At 34.6% G+C, this 16,358-nt stretch overlaps 1 protein-coding gene across 2 annotated transcripts in view; it reads right to left on the bottom strand.

The window, feature by feature from the left end:
• UBR3 (ubiquitin protein ligase E3 component n-recognin 3) overlaps positions 1-16,358 on the bottom strand; it is a 94,542-nt gene that overhangs the window by 50,989 nt on the left and 27,195 nt on the right. For both annotated transcript variants that reach the window (XM_042874406.1, XM_042874407.1), the window contains 16 exons: positions 15,869-16,097; positions 14,888-15,067; positions 14,093-14,226; positions 12,168-12,254; positions 11,485-11,550; positions 11,316-11,405; positions 10,520-10,648; positions 10,387-10,439; positions 9,614-9,747; positions 9,040-9,125; positions 7,651-7,792; positions 4,838-4,934; positions 3,259-3,400; positions 1,557-1,664; positions 818-991; positions 588-617 (listed from right to left, as the gene is read on the bottom strand). In XM_042874406.1, coding sequence (XP_042730340.1) covers positions 588-617; positions 818-991; positions 1,557-1,664; positions 3,259-3,400; positions 4,838-4,934; positions 7,651-7,792; positions 9,040-9,125; positions 9,614-9,747; positions 10,387-10,439; positions 10,520-10,648; positions 11,316-11,405; positions 11,485-11,550; positions 12,168-12,254; positions 14,093-14,226; positions 14,888-15,067; positions 15,869-16,097 — 1,881 coding nt within the window. The remainder of the gene's footprint in view (positions 1-587; positions 618-817; positions 992-1,556; positions 1,665-3,258; positions 3,401-4,837; positions 4,935-7,650; positions 7,793-9,039; positions 9,126-9,613; positions 9,748-10,386; positions 10,440-10,519; positions 10,649-11,315; positions 11,406-11,484; positions 11,551-12,167; positions 12,255-14,092; positions 14,227-14,887; positions 15,068-15,868; positions 16,098-16,358) is intronic.

Here is a 16,358-nt window from a genome sequence, read left to right as displayed (position 1 = left end):
TGCAAGCAGAGCTTGCTATCCAGTGCCAACAAGTGCAGTTACACTAATGAACAAGCCCACTCAGTCAGTCCCAAATTAAGGCAACACAGAAACAAGTTGCATATACTAAATCCATAGCAAAAATGTTTCCTGAATATTCATTTTGGCTCCCCCTGCCAAAAAAAAAAAAAAAAGAAAAAAAAAAGAAAAAACCAAAAAAGTAACAACAACAAAAAAACCTGCCAATTTTAGTTTAAACTAACCTAGATTTGAGAAAGCTAGAACTACTTTAAATTATTAAATGTTAGTAGTATCTTGGCAAGACAAAACCAAACAGGTCTAAACACAAAGCTCAAGCAGTAAGCTAACAAAGATGTTTTACATTTGATATAAAGTTTTAATTTCAAAATAAGTATAAATTTAAAGACCTTTTTTTTTTCCCCTGTGAGTCCACAACCTAACATTACAAATCAAGAATACAAAAAAAGCAATATAAATTAAAAGAAAATTCAGGAAAATTAGAAGATGTCACTGAATGTTAAGGTGAGCATGATTAAAGCCACATTGCTAGTTAATTGCTTAGGAGAACAAACTGCACACAGATCTACCTCTCTCTGAAGGCTCTTCCGCCTTGAACTCTGGTAGATTGAGGACAAAAAAGATTAATTAACTGTAACATCTGGAAGAAGATAATTGAAACAACTTCTGATGTAAAAAAAAAAATTATCAGAAAAAAAAATTTACAGAAATAGTAAGAAATCTCCCCTTCCCCCACCCCAAAACGAACCAAACAAAACCATCAGCCAACAGGAAAGAGACAGTATTCATACATACTTACTTGTGATGAAGCTAAACCATCTGAACTGGTACTTGCAGGTGGTTCTTTCTTCACTTCTGGAGCAGTTTCTGGTACTCTTACTCGGACATAGTTAATGAAATGCCGCATGTTAGAAACCAAGTTACTACCTGGAAACCAACTGTCATGACAACGCTCTGGTCCACCTGTAGATTCCTGAAGAAGAAGATAAAATTGTATATATTTCCTCATAAAAGCTGCACAGATCATTGCAATTTATAACTGTACTACAAAAACTTTCAGCTCTCCACAAGACATCAACATTATGATAAAAGTACCTCACTAAAGTTGATATAGTTTTTTAATTAATGATTGATGTCTACCTTGAAGACTACAACTCTGATAAATAAGTATATATCATGTTATCATTGCTATCTAACAAAAGCAAAAGAAACAGGGTAATAAGAAGCTGTGTAACCTAAGAGTAACACAACAAAGAAACTAAAGTTTGTACAAGTCAACCTCAAAAATGAAAAAAATGCAATTACTATAAGAAAAATATGATTGCTAATGACAATGTTGATTATGGTTTCATTTGAAAATCTAGGAATCCGAGTTTTATATTCAACTCTTTTATTCCAACAAGCTACCAGTACTGATTTACAAAATAGAAAAAAGGATGTATAACTGATCTACGTTGTATCACTACATGATACCTTTTTTAATAAACATTTTTCAGTGAGGTTTTTGTTTGTTTGTTTGTTTTAATGAAACATCTTACCACTTCTTCATCTGATTCTCGTTCTGGAGAATTTTCCAACCCCAATTCAATCAAATACAAAACCATACAAAGGACATGTTCTGACAAATTCTGATGATCCATTAATATCTAGGCAGAAAAAAAGATAACCACATCTTGAAAGGTTTTTATCTTTCATAGTCTTACAATCTCAATTACAAAACAAGAAAAAACTAACATAAAACAACAGAAATTAACAAAAGCATGACAGGCATCTGTAAGTTACATTGGGAGGTAAAGAAAAGCCATAGGTCTCATGTGAACAAATACAAAGTACTACCTGCAAGTTTTCTTTCAGCACAACCTTCTAGGTTACTTAGGCTACAAAAGGCTTTGAGCTACATACGCGATTTTCTTTATTTTTAATAAAATCACTGTGCTTTCAAAGAGTTGTGTATGAGATATGAGTTACCAGGAAAATATTAGGAGGCAGAAAAATATGAACATCACTTGCAACCCTAATGTATTTTTAGTAGATGCTGAGCTCCAACTTCAGTACTTAATTTCTTTGTCCATCATAGCACTTTAGAAGTCTTATCGCATTCATGGTACTTTATTTTTCCACATAGATTTTTGAAGTTGCACTCATAACATAGCAAAAGCTATTGCTTACTGAAGCTACTAATTTGTCAGCTTTTGAGAAATAATACTTCTCTAAAGGTGAAATCTATTGAATTAGTTCAGATAAATTCTTCAGTTTTCATTCATCCTAATGGTGTATTGTCAATTTATTAGATACTTCATTACAGAAAGAAATTGGGTAAAACAAGAAATAGAAACAAGAAGCCTGTGAATGCCACACTCTTACTGCTGTATTTAACAGATTCTCTGTTTGACAAAAGCTTAACAGTGAAACAATGAAAGAGCTTAAGGGTAGTAGGAAAATCACTGATGTGCCTCAATCAAAACATTTTTCAATAGTCCCTCATCCACTCCTGCAGCACATTGCCCTGAGAACACTTTCCAAACACAAGGAAGGACTCAAAGACTCATCCTCTGATGCATGTGCTCTTGAAAAACAATGCATTTCTCTTAAAGAGGACAGCTAACTACCAAAGGAAAATTTAAAGGCATGAATTAGTTCTGAAAACTAAGCACTATAACATTATTAAAGACAGAACATATCCAGAAAGTTACATTAGAACCAACTACAGATTTGAGACTTATTTGCCACTTTGGATGTAAGGCTGCTGCTGCCACCCAGCTCTTCAGCAGGAGCCAAAAGAACACCATACAAATCAGTATTCTATCCAAAACCAAAATGCAACAAGTCAAAAAGTAACTCCGATCATTAAGAGAGTACTTAAAGTAGGACCATCCATGTACTTTGGATACCTAACTTAGGAGAACGTAATATGAACTAGTCACTCATGAAATAATCATCGTGCTAGTCCTACAAAATAAATGTGAAATAAGAAATCTCTCTGTAGTCCTACAACAATTAACGAAAAGAATTTAACACAGTAAAAAGGAAATTTTAACCACATCAGTCATTTTGATGTTTAAATGTGTGCTCAGCTCTCAAGAAGAATTCTAATCGAAAGCATTACTTCATGAGAACAAAATAAGTGTTATATAAATTTGAAACTTACTATACAAGAACACCAACAAAACCAAGACTCTAAGCATTCCTTTCTACAAAATACAAGTAAAATACTGGACTTAATAAGAATTACGACAGTACCTTGTAAAGAAGTGTAAACAGCACAATGTGCAAGGTTTTACAGTGTAAAAGCTTCACGAGACCTTTGTAACTCGGATGTAGTGGTGTTCTTTTCTTGTAAGGAGGCCATGGGTTGCCAGGGAATTTACCACTCTGCTTTAAACTGTTGAAACATGTTAGATTTGTGTTAAACGTAACAGTGATGCAGACAACTGTCTGTTACAAGCAACTGCACTGCACTCTTGCAGATGCTCAGATCAGCTTCAGAATTGATGACCATTTCTCAGTTTAATTTCTCTAAGCAAAATTCCAAATATCAGAACACATACACAAACAGCACACAGTTCCATTTTTCTGTGAACTACCACTGATCAAAATGACTCTTGTAGAGCCATATGAATTCTTAATTAAGAATTCATTTTCTTCCTAAGACTTGCACTGAAGAGATGTAGAAATTCTCACGTCACCAAAATCCACATTAGTCAGACATCAAACAGAAAATTCACATTTGTTCAACTAGATTACAGAAAGCAATAGGAAACACTAGAATTTTTAACTTTGCAGACATGACTGTGCTGGTAGAGCCAACTACAGCTTAAGCATTAAATTCAATGTGAAGATACCTTTCTCTTACAGTACATGTTTATGATGAGCCTTTGACTTAAGACAATAAGCAAAGGGGTGGAAGATTATTTTACGTTTTAATGATGTTTTGAACCTGATTTTTACTCTCAAGGAATGAAATAAAAGAAAACTAAATTAAGTCAGGTGAAGTGAAATCTATAAGAAGAATTTTACTGGATGGCACATAAGGGACAGAATAACAATCAAATCTTGTTGCATCTTAGAACTTAGAAGGGTGCCCCTGAGTGGCTTTTTCTATATTTAAATCAGAATTTATTGCATTTTTCCATGGTTTCTGTCATGGGTGAACACATACAAAAAAAAAAAATGCATTACCTTCAACATCATTTCAATAGACAGAAACATCACAGAAATCACATTGAGGTTGGCAAGCGATCTAGTCCTACACCCGTTCTCAAGTTGGGATGACCAGAGCAGATCCCAAGGAAGAGACTCCACAGGCTCTCTGGGCAACCTGTGCCAGTGGCTCCAGCAGCCACACAATACAGAAGTGCTTCCTGATGTCCACATAGAGCCTTTTTTTTCCTCCAGTTAGTGCCACTGCCTCTTGTCCTGGCACCACTGGAAAGATCCTGGCTCATCCTCCTTTCAGTTTCTTTTACATATATACATAGACATATACATATAAAGTAATATTAATGCTTCAGTTACCTAGATTTAAATAATATAAAAAAGCTCCTTTCTGTAAGTCATATGACTTATTTTAAATATTAGATCTGTAATTTGTCACTTGAAATGTATTAAACATTTATGGAAGAGTAAAGACTAAGCTATCTAGAACCTTGGATAAATTTACACTGTGTAAATTTATGAGCTATTTACTCAAAGACAAATGGGGAGCCTGAAAACACTGATAATACTGTTAACGTTTCCAGAGAGCAAAACCAAAAAAACAAAAACAAATCCTGTGGTGCAACAAACAAGGTATTACATTTCTAAAATTGATTCAACTTACAAGGCTGTGTATCTGTCCATTGCAGACTGTACATCTCTACGGTAAACTGTTCGAAGAATTACCATTACAGGGTCAAATTCCTTATCCCAAACTTCAGCTGTTGTTTAAAAGAAGTCACAAGTTACAATTCTCTTTATGGACATCACAACTTATTCCAGAGTTTCTTCTTAATTAGCTTCATATCATTTCCCATTATATAATCATTTTTTGCAGCACAGTACATCATCTTTTTCTAATTCATACTACTAATAATTACTTTCTATATTAGCAATTATTACTACTTATCAAGGCATTACAATTTCACCAAAAATATTTTTTAGGTTCCAAAACAGAAAATAACCCATTAGTTAAGGGTACAGGCCTATTCTATTAAGTAGCTTTATTTTAGTGTCTTCTACCTTTGTTGTTTTTTTTTGTTTTGTTTTGTTTTTTTGTTTGTTTTTTTTTTAAATGTAATTCTTTACTACAGGGGGAAAGAATCATATATTCCTGCTTAAAAACATACTTGAAATACATTAACAGGACTTCAAAATCTAAATAAATACGTGTACTTGCATCTAAGTATATTTAGGCAATCCCAATATACTATCTGTATGTTCCAGTATGAATCATGTCTCGCTCCTTTTGATTTCTGAGCACATCTAAGAAAAGGTTATAATCTTGGTTTGATACTTGATAACCACGTGTATTCTTGAAAATAGGAAGCAAAGACTGCAAATCAGTAGCCAGCAGGTGACATTTAAGTATTAAGTGCAGTGAGCCAAATGACTAACTTTATACAATTTTTTGTTCCGTCTTGACAGTAGCCAACTTTCTTCTCAAATTCTGAGATCAATCATTTAGAAACATGCCTTTATAATGCATATATGTATCATTTTGGCATTAAGCCTTAACTATCCCCAGTTCAGTTTGTAGCTTTAAAGTAAAATGCTGTGGCTTCTCAGAGTGGTCACAAATAGAAGTCTGAGCAGAATATTAATAAATTCATTGCACTTTTGCCCCCATTTAGAAGTCAATCAAAACCAAAACTAAAGTTTCCAATCTAAAGGCAAACGAAGACATTCCCCTTTATACATTGTTTTGAAGTTCCATGAATTCAACATGAATTCAAGAGTGAATGTAAGAAAGAATACAAAGAGAAAAACAACAACAGAAGTTTAGCTCCACCAGCAGGCATAACACAACATATGCATTTACAACATACTTCAAAGGCAAAAGCAGGCAACTTCATCCCATTGCTGAGAGTACTTCCCACAGCTGGGAAGACAAGTGGTCTGTATTCCTGTTAACTTCTACTAATGTTCATGGTTCTGCAGACATCCTCATGTGCTACTGAGGAGGAAAACTTGGCATAGTTTTTACCCTGTGTGAAAGATGATCAAAGAACAGCCTGCTTCCCAAGTTTTGTTTTGTTTTGTTTTTCCCCCCCTACTGGACAGAGAGTTTACTATCACAGTCTGCAACACATCCTAGACTTGCTTCTTCCCCACTCCCCACCCCTTTCTAAAATAGCAGTTACTGAAACGTAGGGTTTCTGCAGATCACCAAGTAGATTTTTTCTCCCCTAATTACAGGGAAACAAGGCATTAGGCTGAAGTGATCTCAACATGACTTGGTTTAATTGGGACAAGCTGTAAGCCCCAATTAGTGACAGCACCCAAAATGTCACCATTCGTTTTGAGAACAAGTACAGTTATAAGATTTATAAGCATTTAGACAGCTATACATAAGAAAACCACGCCAGTTTTTATCCTTGCAGGAACTCTAACAAATTTTATTGCTTTAAAAAAAAAAAAAAAAAAGCAAAGCAGTGGGAGAATTCTTCACAGAAATACAAGTGACTTAAGAACAGCATCTCTAGCAGTGATTATTGAAAAGGGAAAAAAAAAAAAACCTTCATACAACACATCACTGGTTGTTAATTTGTATTAAAGTAATGCTTACACTGACCCGTCTCCTCCATACACACAAATGAACACTGCCTATAAACAAGGGGCTTCAAAGTGTCAGACTCAAACACCCCACAGGATGGAGATAATCCACCCCCAGCTTTGCTTTGAGCTGAAGTGCAACCAAAACACAAGGAGCATTTCAGATTCTTAGGAAGCTTATCTGCTCAGTGACAGGAAACAGTAATGGAACACTGTGTTCTAAATTCTTCCTCTCCTTTGATATACCAACACTGTGTTGAAACCAATTTAGACGGCAAGCTGGTCTGGGAAGAAGTCTCATTTTTGCATTGTATGAATTACAGAAGTACAGAACAATATTCTGTAATTGGTGCAGCTTGAACTTTGTTCTAGATTCTCACTATTGACTGGAAAAAAATGTTGTAAACTATCAAGAAACTTAAAGCAATATTCAAAAAATTCTGTACCACTGTATTTTTTAATTATTAAAATGTGAGCAAATTTGACCTAGTCTTGAAACTGACACGTGTATAAACAGTCCTAAATTCTAAGGAAAAAATCTGACTTCTGTCCAGTCATCACATATCACGTGATTAAGCATGCAGATCATTGAAATATAAATAACATACCTGTTCAGTTCTCTACTTTTCCTGTGCTATCTAAAGATATCTGGTTAATATTACAAGCTGACATTTACTTATAACAAAACATACAGCTAAAGTCTATTAACAGTCCTTAGAAATGTTAGTAATTATAAACAATAGACAATAATGAAAAAGAGAAACAGAGCTTTTTGTTGTGGTTTTGTTGTTGTTAGTTTAAAACAAAAAGAAAACAAAACCCCTCTGGTCAAACATCTCACTGCTGAATTAATGGTAAGACGACACTGATTGATTACTGTACCTTTAGGTGTATACATTCCTTGTTGCATGGAACCTCCGGGTTCAAAAACAGGAGCTTTAAAATCAGCAACTGCTGACAAGACTGATTCAAAGCTTAAGCTTCCTGGAATAATACCACTTTTAGGATTGGGATTTTCTGGAATGTAACGTTTGTGTTAAGAAAAGCAAAAGTAAATTTAATTGTAGGACATAGCATTTTACTTCCATGCTGATGCTGACACTCATTCCAAAGGCTACATTTGAGCAATGCTCTGTGTTTACCACAAGAGGTCTGTATGCTCCAGCTGCTATAGAACAATAACAATTACTGGAGTGATCCAAAGTCTCCAGGCTAGGAGATTACTTTTTTCTTTTTTTAAGAGAAACCACTTGCTGCATCTGCATACTTACTCAAAAGCAAAGTATTAAATAAGAACTGCTACCTATGGGGTAAACAAATATGTTTTTGTGTTTGAAACTGTTTATGAATGCTAGTGAATTGCTTGGGATTCGTACACGTACCAAACAAATCTCCATCTTGGACTGGCAACTTTTCCTTTTGGTAGCAATACTTTATCAGCTTACTGAAAATATCTCAAATCACAGGCAGTGTTTAAAATAAGGGAACTTCTGCTTAGTGAGAAGTGACTGCTCAAAAGAGTCACTTGTTTTACATACTCTAGTGAATCTCTTAAAAATAATCAAGAACGGGAATTTGAAACATTAGGAACATAATTAGGAGCATAAGTCAAATGAAAAGAAATTAAATAGAAACTCGATTTAAAATATAATGAGCAAAGATGAAAGAAAATTTATATACAATTTACAAATTAACTGTTATGGAACACGACATGAATGTTATCACCGGGCACGAAGATCTAGAATTTGCTATCAGCTAAGTTAGACACTTTCCCCCAGAACAGAGACATTTCACTCTAATTACAAAGCAACATTCAGAATTGCTACTACTTGCATTTTAAGCTTTTGATATCTAAAGCAAAAGCCTACACAACATGAGTGACCTCTTTTTACATTGGCATATAGTTAGCTATAATCAAAGGCTAAGAAGCAGATAAAGGTGACGCTGACTACACTATCTGGAACATTACTGGAAAACAGACTTTTCACCTCATACTTGACTTTTGCAGTATTAAAACAACAATAAAAATCAAAACAGCCATTTAACATTTAGTATTGAAATTGTTTAAAGCTATTAAGTCTTGCTTACTTTTTAAGGAAGACAAAAGATGTATCAAACGCTTTGGCTGACGATATGTGTATACCAACACATCTTTACACAATTTGTTACAGTTATGTAAGCTGAAAACTTGTTCAAGCTCCAAAATCCCATTATTCTCACAGTACCTGCTATTTTCATTCCCTCATGTTAGCTAAAATATTCCAAGGATATAAGGTCCAACAATGAACTGTGTGTCCTGTCATTCATGCACAGTTGGGCTACCATCTCTGCTCTGAGGATCTCATCATCTGTCATTCCTAGAACAAAATAAAAAATCCAGTAAAACAGCATCACACATTCCGCATCCATTTGCAATTAACACAAGTTAAATTTGATGCAATGTTAAATAATAATACAGTGCTATAAAAACACAACAAAAGATAGGGAGAGTCATATCTGAGAAGCAGTGAGAAGAAACTATGAAACGGACACAATCTCAGAAGAGACAAGTACAAATTAAAACTGCTTGTCTTTCTGAAAAACATACTAAATCTTTCTGTGATCACATAACACAACTCAGCCACTTATTTCCAGTAAAGCTCTTTTTCTCCGTTTCCACATATTTTGTCCAGTTTCAAATTGTAAGGGATTAAAATTCAGTAAGTGGTGAAATGAAACCAAGCATTCAACACTCTACATTACTATCTGGCTAATCAGCTTTATCACAGAGACTAAAGGTTGAGAGACTTTAAAACAAACAGCTACATTACTTACATACAAATATTTGTACAGTAGTGGTTCTTACCTAAATGTAAACGAAGACTTAACAGAAGGACCAAAAACGTTAAAGCTCCTTCCAACATGGATCTTTCATGCTCTGAATCAAGAACTGTATTTTGATGCTGTGATGCCATTGTTAGTAAATCTACCACCTTGAATCTAAACAGCAAAGAGCAAATTCAGAAATATTATTCTCCAATATTAAATATAATGTTAAATGCACAATTAACTCAGGACACCATTCAAACAGCTTTAAAAAAAATACAAAATGAAATGTAAGTAATGCAGGAATATAGAACTCTCTCACTTTCTCACAGGAAAACAATTTATGTTTACCAAGAGCATAGAGCTAATAACAAATCATCCTAGAAAGCGGGCATCCTTTCTGTGACTCCTACTATTGCAGTGTTTCTACTTTGAGTCAGCATAACCTGAAACATTGCATATGAACGCATGGAAGAAAAAAAAAAAAAAAACCCAAATACACATCCCCCCCAAAAAAAAAAAAAAAAAAAAAAAACACAACCCCTCACACGCTGAAGACACTCCAAAATAAAAATACCTGCAAAATATCTGCAGTTTCAGTACTCCGCTGTAAATCAAAAGCCAACCACATTTTAAAAAAAAATTAAAAAAAAGATGTGAGGTAACTCTTTCTGCAAGGGCTTTACATAAGTATTAGCTTTGGCTAGGCAAAGTTTTTCTACAACAGATACGTATCTTTTCTTTCTCACATAGCATAAGTTAGTCAACAGTTAGCAAAATATTCAATAAGAGCCTTTTGTCTTCCTATCCTACCTTTCAAAAACTGATGAAATAAAATAATCTGGGTCAAGCCTAGAGGCACAGACCTGTGGAAAGAGAACAAATTCATTTTATTCAGTAGTTTATTTTCAGACGCTGGCTTATCTTTTCAGAAAAATTAACTTACTTGCAGTAGGTAAATGTCAGGATCAATCATTGAATTGCAGAAATGAGACTGCACGTAAGTCATAGCCTGTCCTTTAATTTGCAGGCCATTTCTAACCCACATGTTGCTGTGAATTTCAGAAAGGCTTGCCTGTTCAGGGAAAACAAAATAAAAATTTACAAACAAGACTTTACAGCTATTGAATCAACACGATCATTAGGAACTACTGCAAGTTTATGAAACATACCCTTTTACAGAACAGCTTTCATTTCATACAACTCAATTGATCAAAGACAAAGCAGTGATTTATTTAAACCTTGAGAAGTACTGCAAACCTGAAGTAATCGATGTTTAAAATATGTTAGGTATAAAAGCAATGATGACAAATCCTGCTTACTGCTATTTATGGAGAAATACAACTGTCTAAATAAACATATTTCTGAAACCGCATCCACTTTTGAATTCATTCTCAATTTAAAATTCTGGATTTTCAGATTGTTGTTTCTTTTTCAACTAGCACTCCATTAGTAATTACCTCATGAAGAAACTTCTGTATTTAAATCTGGCCATCCTGGTATTCTGCTATAGTGACTATTATTATCATACTTCCCGAGTTGTACTGCTAATTAAGAAACTAATGACATTTGATTTAGGAAACAGGAGGAGAAAAAAATTCATCCTAACTAATCAATATATTCTACAAATCATATCCTTCCACGTTTCTATGTATATTCAAATTACTGGAGCTAAAACAATCAGACAAGTTTTTATCATGCATTTCTGCCTATGCATTAAACACAGAAGTTTGGATACATACCTGGATCTGAAGCGGATGAATCATTAGTTTCATTAGCATCTCCTGATCTGGCAAGATAGTATCCAGATCTAGTTCTTGGCACTTGACAGCCTAGAAACAAGCACACATTGTACCAATCACACTCAACAGGGAATTTCGATCTTCTGTGCAACTGAAAACACATGCTTACCTTACTTAAAAACATGGCAAAGTAACGGTGCAGTGGCAAATGAAAAGTAACCTGGTTAGGAGCTGGCTAAAAATAAAAAGAGATATTTTATCATAATATATTTAAAAAAAACAACCACAAAAAAACCACCCACATCTACAAATATCTTTTTCACAACCACTAAGAACAGTTAACTTGCATGCCTTAATTAAAGGGACTTACTTTCCACCAACCTCATATATTGCTTCATGAAGATTCAGAAATGTATTACTTTCTGAGGATTCAGAAATATCCCTTATTCAGTCTCCTGTAGTTAATCTCTTACATCCCGGTAGATAATGACATTCAGAACTGAATGAAAGAGTATCCCTTTCTAAGACAGCAAAGCTGCATCCCCATTATCTTATCACTGGAGGACTTCTGTCTTGCCACTCCTCATTCAGGGGAACAGAAGTACAGCAAGGGTCTTGCTTTGCAAGACTATTACAGCAACATATTTAAATCATTAAGGCTCCAGAAATACAGGATCCTATAACATGACACTGCTACTATTAACTACGAAACTCACTTCAACAAAGCAACTCTTTTTCCAGGAATACCAAGAATACATTTTACCAGGAATAACAGCTTGGATCAGACACAGAAGTGCATTACTTCGCAATGTTAACCAGGTTTTCATAGCATTTAAGTTCATTGATACATACCTCATCTACAAAATTGATAGCATCAAACCAGTCCTGAAGCGCTTCAAGGCAGTATCTAACAACATTCCGTGTGTATTCTTGTGTTTCCTGCAGGAAGAGAAACTACTGTACTACAGAACTCAAAATAGTGCAGAGGTCACTGTTTTCCCAATATGAATAAAGGATTATTTCAAGACATGTATGCCCTCATCATATGAAAATCAGTAAGCATTAGGACAGTTTCATATTTACCCTAGATGACAAATATTTTAAAGGTGATAACTGAGGCACTTTCAGATTGATCAGCTGCTCACTGTCTAATTTATCCATGTAATTTTACATAAAGTTGTGTCAACATTAGTAAAATAGTCTTCACGTACAATCTAAAAGAATTCCTGTATCCTGGAAGTTTTATTTATTGAAAGATCTTTCATTTCATGTACATTTCATGTACTAGCAAACTGCAGTGACAAAACAATACTACACAGATTTTAAAAATAATAAAGAGCTTTATCATGATTGTGTATTAAAATGTAACTGTATTATAATGCCCTAATACTAAAATATTTCTCATATTAAACCATGTACTTCAATACTAGAACTATATACTGCCTTCCAGGGACAAAGAACTGATACGCAAGCATGGCAGGAGGTAAAACAAACCACTCTCCCAACAATGGAACCTACAAATTTTTCAGAGTCTTTTCCTTTACTCTGCCCTTCTCTCTAAATACAGAGTCCAGACCTGCCTCACACCCTTAGGAATCTATAACACACTTCTCATACAAAAGCCGAGTGCTTCAGCCAGGCGCAAGTGTTGACTTGCTCAGTTCCCTTTTCTCATCAGAAAATGCATCAGCCATGTTCCTATCCTTCTACTCCACCCTCTATGGCGACAAAGCTCAGCCAGCTTTCCTTCAGGCATGAGACACAAGCTTAGATCTCTTCCCACCCATCGTGTTTCACTAAACACAAACAAAAATTGAACTATAAGACTTCTAATTCTCTCATAGATTTACTGAGAACTACCAAAACATCTGACGCAAAGTCAGACAGGACAAAAAATTGTACAGGCTTTAATCTAAAAGCTGATCCTCCTGTCCCTACAGTCGAAAGAAAGAAGTACTTTCAAAAGCCAAAAAAATAAGAAAAAATTAATTCAGTGTTCAAAAGTTATACTGATATATTCACAATGTATCATTATCATTTATATCATGGGAAGGTTTTTGCAACTGCCTGATTAAAATTGCTTTAAAAAAAAATGCGCAGAATGCTCATGCACATTTTTTCAAACTGCTATTCAAATCAGGTATACTGTCTCATGTACATTATTACACATCTTAAATACTTACCTTTGAAATAAACTTATCATTAAATAAAAGAATAAACAATCACAATATAAAAAGGTCTTCCCCCCCACACACATTACATATGCCTATAAGCTGATGGACTTCTTTTTCTTAACTGCGTTTTTATATAACTTAAAGTCTAGCAAATACTAAATACCCCCAGATATCATTACTAAAACATTTTTACCACATGTTATTAGTAAAACAACACAAAAACACAATTACTCCACTATCCATTATCATGAACTGTCTATATGCAGACATAGTCTACATTACAGTCCCATTGGGGATGACTTATTTATCTCCTTTCCCGTTGAACAAAGACAAAACGGCTCAGAGACATCTACCAAGCTCTTCATCAGATGAGAAGTTACTCCATATGTACAATCAGTTCACATCCTAGACCTGGAATCATCAGTTCTGCAAACAATTACTTAGGTACAAGCATGAATTCTATATTCATTGTACAGAGTACACAAGCTGATCATTTGGTAGGCAAAGAAGAGAGAAGATACACAAATATAAAACAGACCTTTCAGATTTTAGAAGTCTGAAATAAGTCATGAATAAAGCATGAATAATTACAGAAAGCCTTACCCTAACTTTGCAGTGTGACAGAAGACCCCACATTGGCTGGGCACAGGCTTCTAACTCAGCAGCAAAGGCAGCATAGTAGGTCTGTGATTCAAACTCCACATGCTCATTTAATTCTCGTTTATTTAAATTCATACCTTCAAGAATTTAAGCAGAGTTATACAATGAAGTACCTAACTAGGGCTAAGTGGAATGCAATATTTGTAGAATATTGCAAAGAAGTTTGAACATAAATAGATCTACAAAGAATAAAGTCTCTAGACTGGGCTCTGTAGCCATTGCCTTTAAGACAACATTAACATGGACAGCAGCCCTTCTACTTTGAACCTCAGTAACCTAATCAGAACTTTTGGATGGAAACACCGAGGCCCCTTTCTAGACATTTATCAATTTTTAAAAATTCCTGATGTTATTTTATATCCACACACAATTTTCTTCACAACAACATGCAGAAAAAAGATCCAAGTTTATTTGCTCAATATTTAACTTCCAACTACATCAATGAAATGCTTCTGGCACAAGCTACAATTAACAATACCTACAATCTAAGAATCATGACACTGTGAATCTCTCAGTTATGATGCAATTACTCTTTAACCAGATAAATATCAATCAGATCTTTTCCTAATCTACCTGTGATCTCCAGAACACATTGTTACCTTCCAGAAATGCGCAGTTTGGGAATACTAGGGAAATATTTACATACAGCAGCATAAGGATTTTGCTACAGTAAATATTAAGCTGTCCTAACATCTTTGCATTAACACTGACTTTAAACATCAATACCAAAGCACATACCTTGAAAGAATGATACAAAATTCATCCATGTTACCAAAAGACCATGATCTTCCAAAAACTTCTTTGCCACACTTTGGTGTGAAAGTATGTTTATAAAATCACTAACAAGGGGCCAGTATGTATTATTCTTCAGTAGTGCTTCACCACAATTCACCACAACATGTAAACTATTTTCTTCATCTAGATGTTAAAAAAAAAAAAAAAAAAAAGGGTCTAAAAAAGAGGAAATAAGAACTATTTTCCAAGTTGGTATTTTAAAATAAAGTTACAGAATAATATAAAAATAGCAATTTGGATTTACTGTAACCTTGCAGTAACACACATACAATCTGCAAAAAAAAGAACATTTACTCCGCAAAACTTGAATTTGTTTTATCATGGACTCATCAACACAGATGCCACTTAAGTAGGAGAAATACTCAGATCGAACAAGTTCAGAATCTCTGAAGTGCCACATGAACTGTAGCTGCACCAAAACTTCTAATATTCACAGATTCTCATGCTACTGAGCTGAAGATAACTTGTATGCTTGGGAGCATTTAACACAGTTCAAAACCTTCCTGAAATCACAAAGTCTGGCCAAGTAAAGAAACTTTCGTCATGCGATCCACGCAACAAGGTGTGCAAATTCTTCTTCCCTCTGTGCTCACTTGTTAACAGCCACTTGACAGAAACTCTGTTTTGTCTTCCTCAAGAAAAACGTGGCAAATTCAATTTCGTAAGAAAGCTTTCATACTAGTGCCAAAATGAAGCAAAACTGGCAGTTCATATCCAAGTAGATGTAGTGGTGATGCTGAAGAGACGCATAACAGATTCGCACAAATTCGGAGGCATGCCTTTTATGAATACTGCCAAGGTGCACAAAAAGTCCAAACAATGCAGTTTCTCTTGTGAACTTCTGAAACATTTGAATTTGATGTATTTCCCATTAATCAAGCTACCTTACAGCACACAAACACAAATGCAGTGATCAAAACCTACCTTGCAATTCACTTTTAATAAGGCAACTTTCCATCATATATAACAGAACTGTGACCATAATGTCCAGAAGCTGACATTCTTCGGTTACTTGGCGTGCTAGTTCTTCATTGCTGAACAACTGAACACTGATATGCACAATTCTGTTAGACATCGTGTCTGACTCATGGCTTTTCTTCAGTGTTTTCATAATAAAAGCATAATGCTGAACAAAAGTTTTGGTAAAAGCAACCTGCAAATTATAAAGAAACTTGACATTAACATGCACCACACAAAAATTACTGTTTTCTTTCTTTCATTCTTCCTCTACAGAAGCATGATCAGTACACCCTTGAAACATCAAGTTGCCACGACAAATCAGAACTGCTGGTCCTAGGTCTAGTTTCTAGAAATAGTTCACTTGAAAATACCTCTTTATAGGAAGGAGTAACTTATACCTCCAATTTTACTACATAACCTCAAAATTAAATCTTATTCTATAACTCTTCAGTGA

Source organism: Lagopus leucura, unplaced genomic scaffold, assembly GCF_019238085.1.
Source record: "Lagopus leucura isolate 7727_CA_CO unplaced genomic scaffold, USGS_WTPT01 Super-Scaffold_100012, whole genome shotgun sequence".
NCBI classification, from domain to species: Eukaryota; Metazoa; Chordata; class Aves; order Galliformes; family Phasianidae; genus Lagopus; species Lagopus leucura.
This window is presented reverse-complemented; position numbering and strand designations above follow the sequence as displayed.